Here is a 14,194-nt window from a genome sequence, read left to right on the forward strand (position 1 = left end):
AACAGTTGTGGATTGATACCACAAGAGCAAACATGACAATTCCCTGGAATTACAACACTGGCAGTTCATTGTTCTTCATAAGGAAATGAAGCAGCTTCATTTCATAAGGAAATGAAGGGGGCTTATCAAAGCCCAGGAGCATGTGAGCGCACGCACACACACACACACACACACACACACCAGTTTCAACTACAGAGAGATGTTTTTCTTTTCTTCAACATTTAGATTACCTAAAATTTGAAAAGGTTTTTCCCACAATCTATTTCTGCCCCACAAACATACATTTAAGTAAGAAAGAACCATACGGGATAGTCTGGAAAGACAATACTGCAAAAAGCTCTAAGAAACTGAAAATAAAAAGAATTCTAAAATGTCAGGGCCACAGTAACCTTTGCAGATCATCATAGAACATCACAACTTGTTCAGACTCGAAACATTTATGTAGTATTCTGTACTGTTCAGGATACTTTGATTATCTCATTAGCCGCTAATGTGGTCGTAATGAAGTAGATGACTCTGGCATCAATGGGTTATTACACTGCTAAGAGAAAATAATAAGCAGCATACGAGAGGAATAGAAAGGGGTACAGAGGTCTAGAAAGGGGAAATGTTCCTTGTATGGGAAGGGGTGGGGGGAAGAAAAAGCTGAGCTTTGAAGAGCCAAGAGCACTTACTGAGTGCTTATAGCATCCCCGTTACTGAGGTAAGCATTTCTTATATGTTATTTCATTTGCAGGACTTGGGTGTGTAGCATGGTGGAAATGGACATTTTACACAAAGGCAGATGGAAACTTTGGTATTCATCGTGATGCCTGGTACAAGAGCACAACACTAGTAATATTAGGGTTGATCATTAATTGAATACTTCACGGTGCCAGGCACAATAAGAACCTTTGTCCATGCTATCACATTTCAGCCTCAAAACAACCTGGAGATTAAGGTATTATAACTCCCACTTTACATATAGCTCTCATTTACATATAAATTTAAGTGAGTCACCCAACTAAGCTCCCTGGTGAAAAAACCAATGCATGCTCAGCTAAGAATTTTGAAGAGAATGCTTTTAGAGGTATGGGCAGGGTAAAGACGATGAACAAGGGATGTTGAGGTATCCAGAGACTAGCAAAACTGGGAAGCCATTGCCACCCCCAGATGTAGATAATTTGAGGAACACCAGTAAGCAGTTCAGCTGACCTGCAGCAAATTAGCTGCTTCTTTCCAGAACATGGGGGTTAGGCATTCTAACTTTGCGGCTTTTGTTGACATCTTTACATTGAACACACCTGTGATGGTTGTTATGCTGGATCTGTCAGTACGTTCTACAGCTACTCTGACCAACGTTCCAATGCCAGGAAACACTTTGAGAAACTGGAGAAAGTGGATGGCCCTAAACCCAGCCTCCTTATACATTGAATATTGCCAAATACTCTTTCTGAAAATGCTGAATTGACCTTTTTTTTTTTTTTTTGCATTTTGTTTTTTAAAAAACGTTCAACGGCATGTGCTTAAAAGTGGGTTTTGGAATGTGTGCTATTACTTCCGTGTAAGTAGTTATCAGAACCCAGCCAGGAGCTGGAATCACCCAAAAGGGGCCACCAGACAGAAGCTATGATTATACAAGGGTGTGAATGTTGTAGAACCATGAAAAAGTAGGAAAGGAGTGAGAGGAGTAAATATGTTGACCTCTTTCTCCTTTCCTGCCCTCCAATCTCTGGTAATTGCCTCCCACTGGCCAAAGTCAACAATATGGGATCCCAGGTGGTGCAGTCCATGAAGATCAGTCCTCCAGAACTTAGAGTAAGATAAACAGTGAAGCACAGGTCTAGGCACACCAAGGTTACGCAACTAGAATGCAGGAAGGCCAGGAGCCAAAGTCAGGTTTGTTGTGCCTTAGTCACTGCTTATATATATTCCTCTACCATGTACATTGTAGGTACTTGGTAAATATTTGTTTAGTGAATGAATTACCAGATGAAAGTTGAAGAAACTGAAGTTAGGAGGCTACACATCTTGACTTTAGAAACCAGAGCCCTGACTACCCTGGAACCATCTTCTGGTCTATAACCTACTGCCTGCCCATTCAACCAAACATCATCCACTCCTTGGATGTCAAGGAAACTCTGTGACAATGGGTGTCTTCCACTGTAACCCTTTTTTGCCTCAAATTTAACGATTATTATGTGGGAACACTCAGGACTTGTTGTCAGAATGCATACACCTGGTACTTACTTGACCCAGTATTTCTAGCACCAAAATGAATGAGGACACACTTGAGCTCTCATTCTCTTTTAGGATTCCAACCCCCATCCCCAAATACCCATTCCCCAGTGAAAGTAAATCTTGAATCTTCTAAAAGTAGAGTAAGAAAGGACTAAGGCAGGAATCTCTGTTTTAATCCTGAAGTAATTACTATCTAAAATTGACTCCAAATGTAGGTACCAGCAATAGTATCAATGGAAAGGAAAAGTTACCTTTGTATCAGTGTCCACCCAGGAGAATAGAAGCAGCTCTAGGTATTTCAAATGGAGGAAATTTAAACAGAGAATTGGTTATAAAGATCTTAAAATGTGTGGAAGAGAAAAAAGGTCAATTTGACCATAATAAACCGTACATTATTGGTGCACCTGAGTGGCTCAGTGGTTAAGCATCTGACTCTTGATTTGGGCTCAGGTCATGATTTCTAGGTCATGAAATCAAACCCCGCATTGGCCTCTCCACTGAGCATGGAACCTGCCTGGGATTCTCTCCTTCTCCCTCTGCCCCTCCCCCCATGCATGTGTGCTGTAAATAAATAAATAAATAAACCCTACATTATCTTCAAGACTGCAACCCCAGTGCCTAGCACAATACATAGCATGTAGTAAGGGTTTAATAAATATTTATCAAATCTATGATTACATCTGTGGGTGAGATTTGGTCTGTCACCCTAGGAAAGCCATGGTTGTGTTGGAAAGCATTAGGATACCTGTATGATTCTGATAATTCAGTGAATATGGATATGTGGTTTGACCTTTGGTAGGAAATCACATTCAGAGCCTTCTGTTCACAATCTGTCAATGGGTAATATTTATTGAACATCTGCTAGATGCTAGGTACTATTCTGGACATTTTTCTAAGCACCTTGTATTACTAACTTAACCTTCATAGTTGGTAACTGTAACCTATCATAGAATCCATGATAATGGATTCATCGTTTCCCATTTTACAGATGAGGATGAAACTGAAGCAAACAGCTTTTAAGAAACGGGTCTAAGATCATACAAGAAAATAGCAGACCCACACTTCCACCCACAGAGTTTGGCTCTAGAAGTTGCCTTCAGTCTCCATCCATACCATTTGTCTCTTCATTGCTCAAGTGAGGAAAGCTTAACCTATCTTTCTACCTTTATTTCCCATTTTTCCCATTGTACTCTAGGGCAGAACCCTGCTGCCTGTTTCTGTGACCTGTTACCTCTTCTTTCTGGGCCCACAGAAGACTGTATTTCATAGCTCTTCCCTGTGATTACTGCAGCTGTGACAGCTCCAGCCAGAGGAATGTGAGCAGGGATGACGTGCATCACTTCCTGGCCTGGCCTGTTAAGCCTCTCACACATGGTGCTGTACGTTCTTTCTCTTTCTTTCAGCTTTAGAAAGAAGCATTGGTGAGCTTGGGTGCCATATTTTGTAGTGTTGGAGCCACAAAATGGAAGAAGGCTGGATCCCTGCATGTTTCTGGGAGAAGAGTCAGGAACCAATCAGGACCATCTGTGTTAGACTTCAAGCAAACAAGAGATAAACTTCTACCAATTTCTACTTGATTTGTTATCCCTGGAACATGTGTCTGGCTTTTGCACATATTTTTCCTTAGAATTCTCATTCTCTCCCTCCAATTATTCACATCCTAAAAAGTATTCAAGTCCTAAACCAAGTCCATTCACCTCCAAGCAGCTCTCTTCCACACCCATCAGCCACAATGATCTCTCTTTCCCTCAATTCCTGTAGCACTTTGTTGTCTATGCCTTTCATGTGCCCTTGTCATAGCTTCAATTTCAGATGTCTTTTTTTCCCAGTGTGGATGTAAGCTCTTCAAAGTCAAAGATCATGTTTTTATGCTTCTTGTATGTCTCTCAAGTATGTAGTATGGTGTTGTGCCTTGGGAATTTTCAATAAATATTTGTGGGAAAAATGAATTTATAAATGTATTAGGCTCAATAAAGTCTATTTTCCTAAAAACAGTCCTTCATTACTCAAGCAGGAAGGCACGTAAACTATAATTTACTGGAGCTGGTGTTCTTATTATTCTTTTTCACCGACATAAACATTCTAACACTTTTGACAACTGCTTAGAGGAGACAGAAGGCATGCTTATCAAATTTCAGATGACACAAAACTAGGCTAATAAATAATGCACAAGATGACAGAATCAAAACTAGGCAAGTGGGAATGAAGCGGACGGATTTTAATAAGGATTACTACAAGATTAAATTTTTAAAAACCAATGGCCCAATTTCAGTATGCAAAGACATGGCTAACAGAAAAAACTTTCAAGTTTTAATTGGCTGCTGGGCTGATATGAGCCCAGAGTGGGACACAGGACCTCACTCAAAGTTAGGCTCAGGGCACTGAGTGGCGGCAAAGTATTTAGGCTCTAAAAGGGCACTGGCATGAATTAAGGTTGCTAGGTAGAGGCCAGCTGGAGGTGGATGGGGCCTCGATGTTGAGTAAAGGGAAGAACAAAGTCCCAATTTTAGCCAGGTCAAGCTCAGCACATGGGTTGGCTTTCAGCTGTAACATTAGTGGGAATCCCTGTCCGAGGTCACCATTAAGTGATTTCTGACACTAAGCTAGTACAGATACGGCAGCCTGGGTCCCCTGAGAGTTTTGCTCAGAGGTAGAACAAAGTAGGTCTTAAAGGTTTGTTATTTTAATTTTGGCCCCACTCTCCTATGTCACGGTCAGAGCTGTCCTTCACTTAAGACCCCTCATTTTTGAAGCTGAGAAATACTGTGTCACCTGACATTTACATTCAAGTCACCTTTGAGACAGGGGAGAGAAGGCAGATCACATCTTCTCTGGGCTCGGTTGGGACAACCATTCCAGGATCCTCAGGCAGATCTGCTCCTAGAAACCCACATTTCCTAAACACTGGGATCAGAATTCTGGCGAGAAGCCTGTGGCCTAGGCCTTGGCACTGATCGTCAAAAAGCGAATACAATCTTAGGTGGTGTGAATAGAAGCCTAGCATCTGAATAAGGGTCCTGCTGTCATCTGTCACGACACACAGGAAGAACTGTTTCTATTCCAGATACCATGATTAAAGGGATATAGGCAAACTGGTATGTGTCAAAAGGAAGATGATCAGAATGTTGGAAACTAAACCACTAGTTACTTTTTGGTGGTTCAGGCTCAAGGCCTAGAAGGGGTCAAGATGGTGGGTGGGAGGGTGGTGTCAACGTAGATATGAGAACTGTCTTCAGATAACATGAATGCAATTTTGTGAAAGAATACGAGCTTGTTAGGTGACGCTAGAAGACAGAATTTGGACCAACAGGTTTTAAGGCCAAAATGAAGATTTTAAGCATTATAGCTCTTCAAAAGTAGAATATGCTTTCTAAGTAGGAGAGGCTTAAGATGTTCAGGTAAAGATCTTATGACTCGTATATGTTTTAGCTGGAATTCACGACCTTTGGGTGGGAAGTTAGAGGATCTCTAAGGTCTCATTCAAATCTAATGTTTAATCGATCTAATCTTTAACTTAGAAATGTGCTACAGAATCTGAGGAATCTGAGGAAAAGATTATTACCTGAGATTATTTTGGAGTTATGGTTTGGTTTTTGGAGTGGATCTTCTCAAAAGAAATAGAACGCATGGATTATTTAATCTGCCATATGTAAGGGGAGAAAAATCGTGCCATTAAGAAGGGAAAGGCACTCCCTGAGGTGTATGGAAAAAGAAACATTCAACAAATACCATGGGAATTGCACTGAGTCTGTACAGGCGTGAAGGGAATGTCAGGGAGAAGGTTGGAACCCTTCTTTCCCAGTGATGAGAAGTTGTGACGCTGTGTTTGACACCGCGCAAGGGGAGCGCTTGTCTATAGTGGGGAAAACACGCTTGCTCTTTGCCTCCCTGCATCTGCGGGCCCTGGAGACAAACACACCAGAATCACATTGTTCGTGACAACTGATGTCCTTGAAATACTGTGTTTCTATACCTCTATTCTACTCTCTACGTGTGTTTTTGGACTCTTCCTCTTTCTCGCGGATGGGAAGAAATATATTCTTTTTATAATCTCTTGTCTCACTTGGGGTGAGAGGTCATTTGCAGACCTGGGTAGGAAAACAGATTCTCACGCTAGCAACTGGGGATGGTACCACGTGCTGGGCAACCTGGGACCAAGAGAGTAGGGAGAGAGGTCAAAGTATTTATCCACAAAGGAATCATCCCATCCTTTGCCTCTTAACCACCAAGAAGCCCTCCAGTCACTCTGCTCAAACCACTGCACGCTCTTCATGCTCTTCCTGTGCGCCTTGGGGTCGACGTGAGGTGTGCACCTGCGGCGGAATACAGGCAACCTAGGGTCCGGGTCCACCGAGGTCCTCCACCTGCGCACAGCTCTGGCGCTCACTCCTCGCGCGGAGCTCGCCGCTACAACTCCCGCCTCGGCTGCAGCAAACCCGAAAGCGCCGGGGTGGGCGCGCGGGTTGCGCGCGGGCCGGCGCCGGGAGCTCTGGGCATGCTCAGTCGCTCGGGCAGGGCTCCGGGCGCGAGCGGGGCTCCTTCTGCACCACATTCATCTGCTGCCAAGGGGAGCCGCCGGGCGCTCTCAGGCTCGGCGCGCGCTGCCCGCGGGAGGACCCGGCCGCCGCGCCCCCGCCGCCGCCCCGCCGCTTCCCGGAGCCATGGCAGCGCTCGGCCACCCCGCCGCCTTCGGCCGGGCCACCCATGCCGTGGTGCGGGCGCTGCCCGAGTCCCTCTGCCAGCACGCGCTGAGGCGCGCCAAGGGCGACGAGGTGGATTTCGCCCGTGCCGAGCGGCAGCATCAGCTCTACGTGGGCGTGCTGGGCAGTAAGCTGGGGCTGCAGGTGGTGAAGCTGCCAGCCGACGAGAGCCTCCCCGACTGCGTGTTCGTGGAAGACGTGGCCGTGGTGTGCGAGGAGACGGCCCTCATCACCCGACCCGGGGCGCCGAGCCGAAGGAAGGAGGTAACTGCCCGCCCGGCGACGCAAGGGGCGCGGCCGGGGACGCGCACCCGGCCCTCCCCCGCCCCCCGCGCGCGAATTGCCCGAGGAATCGCGGAATTGGCCCCTCGGCTAGTTCAAAACTTCTCGTTTGGGGGAGAGGGTGTGTGTGAGAGGGAGTCCAACAGAGGGAGAAGTTCATTGTTCACGCCTCCTGGTTGTCGGTACAGCTTGGGTGCCTCCAAGACGCCCCGACTGAGTGTGGTTGTGCGGACTCCAGCAGGTGGGTGGGGTGGGGAATCCATCCCACAGGCATTTTTATTTGTAAAGATTAAACAGTGGTAAAGACAGTGCAACTCTGAGCGTTTCCCAGGGAGCGGGGGCAGAGGTTTGCCTCTCCAGGCAGGGCGAGGGCTGGGGGGGGGGGGCAGCGCTGGCTGGTGACACTGTAGCCTAGAACTCGGAGTCCTGCCTAGGACTCGGAGCAGCGCGAGCCAGATGAATGAACCGGGTGTTGGTGCCCACAGACCTAGGGCGTCCCGAGTTACTTTTTAGTGGTGGCGAGTGAGTCCGGCAGAAAGGGACGAGTGTCAGGGGAGTGGTTTGCTGGTGAGCTGTGAATACGTGTTCATGAATAGGGTAGGTGTGAAAAGCTGTCCTCGGTGTAGGGTGTTGGGCGTGTGCATCTGTGCGTTTAATTAAAAATGGTTGTTTCACAAATTCCATGGTTTTTACTCTATGTTTTTAAACTTATAGCAATTAGAGCTTTTTGCGTTCTCAAGGGAAAGTGACTACTTTAAAATATCGCAGCTTTGTAAAAATGGCTGTGATAGCTTTAAACCCAAGGTAGGTTAGTGGGGAGAGAGAGAGTGTGTGAGAATGGATTTTAAAATGCCATCTGGCCTGGGTTCCCCTTATCACCAGGCTAAAAGCCCAGGCTCAAGAATCTCCGTTTCTATTGGCATCAAGTGGCATTGCAAGAAAATGGTAGTTTCTTTCATATCTGGACGGGTTAGGGATTTTTCCCCCTATTTTGTCTTTATTCAATGCACATTGGAAATGCCCTGTAGAGCTTATAGTTAAAATATGCTTATTCTACACATGCTTCACTACTTAGTGGATAGAATCATAAATGGGCTGAGAGAATAAGCATATTGCGTTTCTTTCTTACTGAGACAATTCAGCTTTTGTTCACCCTACCTTAGCAGAAAACAAAAAGAGTAACAGGTCTCATTCTCTCTTCCTTGTATTTCCTTTGCCACACCTTTGAGTCATTGAGATGGCCCACTCTATTTTAAACTGATAAGCATATAATCCCATTTGAATACTTTCTAGTGTGTCCTAGGCTGTATGGCACAACTGTGGTTTGTGCTTAAAAGAGTAAAAGAGATTTCAAAAACGCTTTCAAAATGGTAGTCTTTGATGAAGGTAGTCCAATTTCATGTCGAGAGACTGTCGCACGTTTAATCATCCATTTCATTTTATTCCTAAAATAAAACCTTCCAAATTTTGGCCTTTCTGAATGTAAGTGGGCAGTGATCTTTCTCCCCTGTCAGATTTTGAGGCATACATTTTAAATTGGCTTCACTCATATCAATCTGGTGACCCCCTGCCGGATAGTGTGGTGGATAGGAACGCCAGACTGCATCTAATTCTGTGACCTTGGGGAGTGTCTCTGGCCTCATCTTTCTCACCTGAAAAGCGGACATAATACCTCTTTCATAAAGTTGTACTAAATTTATTAATCCATCTGAAATTTATAGGACATTTCATGAATGATGGTTGTTATTAATTACTTAACAGTGGGTCATGGAAGATTTACTTCTTTTGAGCAGTAAGAAGTCTACTGTATAATGAGCTAGTTACAGTGACATTTCCCCTTCCCACGGTGAAGGGGAGTCATTTTCTCACTTTAGGATCCATCCTAATCTACTATGTAGCACTTCTTCGCAGCTTGAGCTTCCTACAGGTGCATGTTGTCTCCCAAAAACGCCTTTGCCATTGCACATGATCTGAATCAGCAGAGTAACAGACCTTCCAGCCAGAGAGAGAAATACGGGGAGTTGCGTTGGATGGGGTACTTCTGGAAAGCAGGGCTATGCAGGGTAACTAACACTCTTTGAAATCTCTCACAACACCAGTTCACTGCCTTAGTTGTTGAGTGAATAAATGAATGCATGAAATGCTAACTAATATTAACAAGTTGATAATAATTACTTCAAGGCCCCATTTGGACGGTTATATCTACTTCTCATGTGATATCCGCTTCCCTAACTGAAATTCCACAGCAGCGAAGGCATTATTTTAAGAAGATTGCCCCCGATCTCCTTGCCTTCTGTCTCCTTACTGTCCATTTCATTCTTCACGCTGTAGAGTCCAAGTCTCTAAGCTGGTCTTTCTAAAATTTAAATCTGATCCTGTCCCTGCTCCGGTGAAACTTCTTGAAGAACGTCCATTAAGCTCGATAAACTCATTCAGCTGGACTTCCAGCTTCAGCTGCTTCTCTGACCCTACCCCAGATGCCTCCCAACCCTTTGGCTCAAGCCAGTTTCTTTCACTAAAGCTCACCGTGCTATCTTTTCTAGGGATACATTTCTCCTTTGTCTGGAACATTCTTTCTCTTTCTTCTTCTCCCTTTTACCGAGCTGTTCTATTCATGTGTCACTTCTCAGCTTACTGTTATTAATATTATTAGCTAATCGCTACTTGGTGCTTGCCATTTGCAAACATAGTGCCAGATTTATGACATGGATTTCATTGAATGCCCACGTCAACTCTTTGAGCTCAGTACTGTCATTATTCTTATTTTAAAGTTGATGGAACTGAGGCGTAGAGAGATTAAATACCTTGGCCAAGGTTATAGATTGGAACCAGTGAAACTAGGACTTGAACTCAGGTTTGTAGAATTCGAAAGCTCTAGTTCCAACCACTGTGATACTAAACAACCAAGTATAGGATTGGTCCTCCTTTTATGAGCACTTGTAACTCTCTGCACTTCCTTCTATGGTATCTTTTATACCATATGATAACGGCCTGTTTTAGCTTTCTGTATCCCCCCACTATTATGAAAACTGTCAGGACAAGGATCACATCTGCATTCCTTAACATTTTATTCCCAGGACCTTGCACACAAGAGTCATGCAGCAAACGTTTTGTTGAACAGGTGTGTCCATTACTTTAGATCAACCTTAGGTTTCCCTGCTTATGACATATTTGGTGTTTTGCAGACATTCTCAGTAGAGTCCCAAAAGTTTCATTACAAGTGCAGGTGATTTATAACTGTTCTGTTTTTCTCTTCCTCTCCTTGTACCTGTCTCTTGTTATTTTGCTTGTTTTTATAGAAATCCTGAAAAATTCCTGTATCAAAACATCATGTTATATTTAATGACTTTTCTTCCTTGGAAGAAAAGACTGAGAACTGAACTCAAGAAAGTAAACTTTCTGTGAAAGCCACAATGGGGCCTCCCAAGATTAATAAAACACGGGTGCTGTCTGCAGGAAGCTTCAGTTTTAGTGAAGAAAACTGTACAGAGTCAGCAAATAATGTTAATTGTCTCATAACTCTGTGTCTTCATGAATAGGAATATTTTAATGTTTAATACTTGAAAGACAAATTAATTATCTTTGAGAACCAGTCATATTTTAAATGAATTCAGCTTGATTTTAGAAGAAAAAAAGTCAACTTATCAATGTCAACATTCTGTAAACAAATATCTAAGAGCTAAAGTACGACAAATGACCGAGTGTAAAGATTGGGTTTTAAAAAATTAAAATTTTTGGATAGGTTATACATTTCTGCAGTACCAAAGTCAAAAGGTTCAAGAGGATAGATAGGCAGTGAGTGTAAGTCTCCCTACTCTTGTACCTGACTTACCCCGTTCCCTTCCTTAGGGGCAACTGCTAATACCATTTTCTTGATTTTCCTTCCAGAAGGTTTTTAGTACCTAGTAAATGATTAACTGATGAAGGTTACTCAAGCAAAATTATAAAGTAGATCCTGTGCCCTTTTGCCCCTCTTTCAGAGTCATTTTATCCTTTCCCAGGTACCAAGGATTAGTATGTGGGCTATTCTGCTAGGTGAAAAACCACACAAACTCATTCTCACAAGGAGATAATGGCCTTAATTACCCTTTCCTGAACCATTTGTATTTTTAGGGACCTCTTGAGGGAGAAGGCATTGCATAGCCCAAGGTAACAAATTCAAAAAGTGAAATTGAACATTGGGTAGGGACATGGAGACATAAATGGAAGGCATGAGCAATACATATTTAGATAGAGATTCCCCTTTTATTAGGGCCCTAACCTGTTTGGACCTACATATTTTAACTCTGGGTTTATTCTTTGGTTAGGCTAAAACCATAACCCTGTTGATCCCAGAGGCAAGGTGAGCATCAAGACCATGTCTAATGACTACCCAACATGCGCTAAGTTATGTGTGTGTGTGTGTGAATTGCAAAAGATGGTATTATTATTAGCTCTATTTAAAAGAAGGAAACTGAGGCTCAGGTAACCAGAGTTAAGTAAGTTGTCCAAAGAAGCACAGCTAATAAGTGACAGAACGGAGGTTTTCATGAAAATGTGAAGGTCATTTATTCTTGAAGCGCTTGTAGCCAATTGTGGTTAATCATAACAGAACATTAAATCAATACAAAATAACTACCGGAATCCTTTTTTATGCAACTAATAATATGCAAATCTGAGTTGGATATTAACGAAGTGAATGTTTTACTTCCCTCCTATCATAAATGCGAGTAGATTGTTTTCATTTTAGTTAAATAATAATAATCTGATCATTTACATGAAACCCCAAAATTCCGTAGGCACAATTTGTGCAGAATTGTATCTTCTTTACCAGCAGACTGGATGATTGCTTTTTAAAATGCCTATTTTCCTCAATCTTCTTTTTAACATCAGGTGAGAAAACTGCCCTAAGCCATAATTAGAACTTACTCTTATTCTCACCAAGATGGAAAGTAAATGTGCCAGAGGCTCTTTACATGGCAGCCGATTAGCGACTCTTGATAAATCGTCACCTCCAACTGGTTAGAACAACTGCTCCCTTTCAGGATGTTTCTTTTTTGACTCTCCTTGGCCTTGGCAAAAAAATGTTTAGAAATTGATATGTCTTGGAAACTGGAGTGCATCTATTATATAACGCAATCTATTCCCATGCAGTTGATCTTGAAAGCCTTGAAGATAAAGAACAGAATGATGACTAGGGAGTGACTTCTATTAGATACTATTAGCTGAAAATGAGCTTTCTGCAGATTTCTAGGATCATTAGAGGATCATTATAAGACTAAGAAGGCAGAGATGGATTCAAATATGCTGGAAATTTGTTTTTGCATGTATTTAAATTCTTGTTGAGCTCAGATTTCTTCAAAATTAGTTTTATTATAGTAATGGTAGGTATCCATCCATTAATATAAGCCACAACACAGAAGAGTCTACTTAAGACTTTTGAACAAACAGATTTACCTTCTTTTGCTTTTGAATCATACATAAATTATTCATGGCCTCTTATGAATCTCAGTATAAATTTGGAGATGCATGTTTTAAAAATGAGTGCTGGTTATTGTTTATTTTATGGGCATTTGCTATTAAAATCTGTAACCACTTGAGAAAGCCTCATTTTCTAACTGGAGACTTGGATACATTGTAGCATTCGTTCCCCTACTCAAAGGGTATCATGATTAAAGGTAAAATAACGGAAATTTTAATGAAAGAAAAGTTTCATTCATATCTTATATAGAACACAGTGTGTTGTTCATCCCAGATAGTCAATAGATATTTATTTACCAAAGCTAAATTCCTGATGTTCCATCAAAATGCTCCCCTGACCTTTGAAGTTAGCTTTTATTGCTTTCCCTAAACTGATATTAGGTATTAAATCTGTTAGGGTCCTCAGGCTTATTTCATGAGCAGGCACTTTTCATTCAAATGGACAAGCAGGAGTCATCTCAAACAACAAATGCCGTTTAAAAATGTGTGCCTGTAATGCCATCCTAGTTCCCTTCATCATTGTCAAACAATTTAATAATGTACATTGTCTTCCTGAAGCTGAGTGCTAAAGGAGCAGTAGCATCACATGCAGAGAATAAATAACCAGACTTTAGACTCCTGTTTCTAAATGTTTAGGTCATCCAAGCAAGTATGACCAGAGAAAACAGCACAGCAGAGTACAAAGATGAAAGTACACATGATTACAGGGTTGGTTTAATTTTGCCCAACAAATCAATGTGGGCAAACCTGACTTAGTTTATATTAGCAAATTAAAGAGAATACAACTTTTAAGCTGCTTTTGCAACTGGATGGGCTATAGGGGTAAATTATCATTATCACGAAGATGAATACATCAACATTTTGCTTGGTTTGAATATGTGTGGTTAAATAAACCTTTGCCTTAATGAAAAATATTTTGCCTTGGTTTCTTTGTTCTTGTTTTGTTTAAGAAATATGAAAGTTTTCTAATTTGCTTATGGTACTAATTATGAGTGTCATGATTGCATTAAAAATGACTGTACTTTAGAAGGTAAAGGAATAATAGTCGCATCACTCCTATATGTTTGTGCATTCATTTTTTTAAATTTTTATTTTGTTATATTAGTCACCATACAGTACATCCCCAGTTTTTGATGCAATGTTCCATGATTCATTATTTGCATATAACACCCAGTGCACCATGCAATATGTGCCCTCAATACCCATCACTGGCCTATCCCAATCCCCCACCCCACTGTTTGTGCATTCAGCACCTGTCTACTTCATGCCAGACTCAATGTTTGGTGCTAGGGAGACACAGCTGAATTAGACAACACTGCTGCCCTCAAGATCTCACAATTCACTAGGGAGGCAGACTGGTGGCAGATGCTTGCAAAGGGGACAGGAATCACAACAGGTTTCTGTCTAGTGTTATGGAAGCTCCAGAACTTCTCCGAAGAAGAGAATATTGAGCTAGAAGTAACCAGGAAAGGAAGAGAGGCAGCCTTCCAGAGACAGAGAGTACTGTAAAATAGTCAGTAAAAGTAATTTCA

The 14,194-nt window shown here is 42.3% G+C and overlaps 1 protein-coding gene across 1 annotated transcript in view; it reads left to right on the top strand.

The window, feature by feature from the left end:
- The first annotated feature begins 6,881 nt into the window (after nucleotides 1–6,881).
- DDAH1 (dimethylarginine dimethylaminohydrolase 1) overlaps nucleotides 6,882–14,194 on the top strand; it is a 128,975-nt gene continuing 121,662 nt past the window's right edge. The window contains exon 1 of the mRNA XM_040627084.1: nucleotides 6,882–7,184. Within this exon, the coding sequence (XP_040483018.1) occupies nucleotides 6,882–7,184 (303 nt within the window). The remainder of the gene's footprint in view (nucleotides 7,185–14,194) is intronic.

Source organism: Ursus maritimus, unplaced genomic scaffold (assembly GCF_017311325.1).
Source record: "Ursus maritimus isolate PB19 unplaced genomic scaffold, ASM1731132v1 scaffold_12, whole genome shotgun sequence".
Lineage (NCBI taxonomy): Eukaryota > Metazoa > Chordata > Mammalia > Carnivora > Ursidae > Ursus > Ursus maritimus.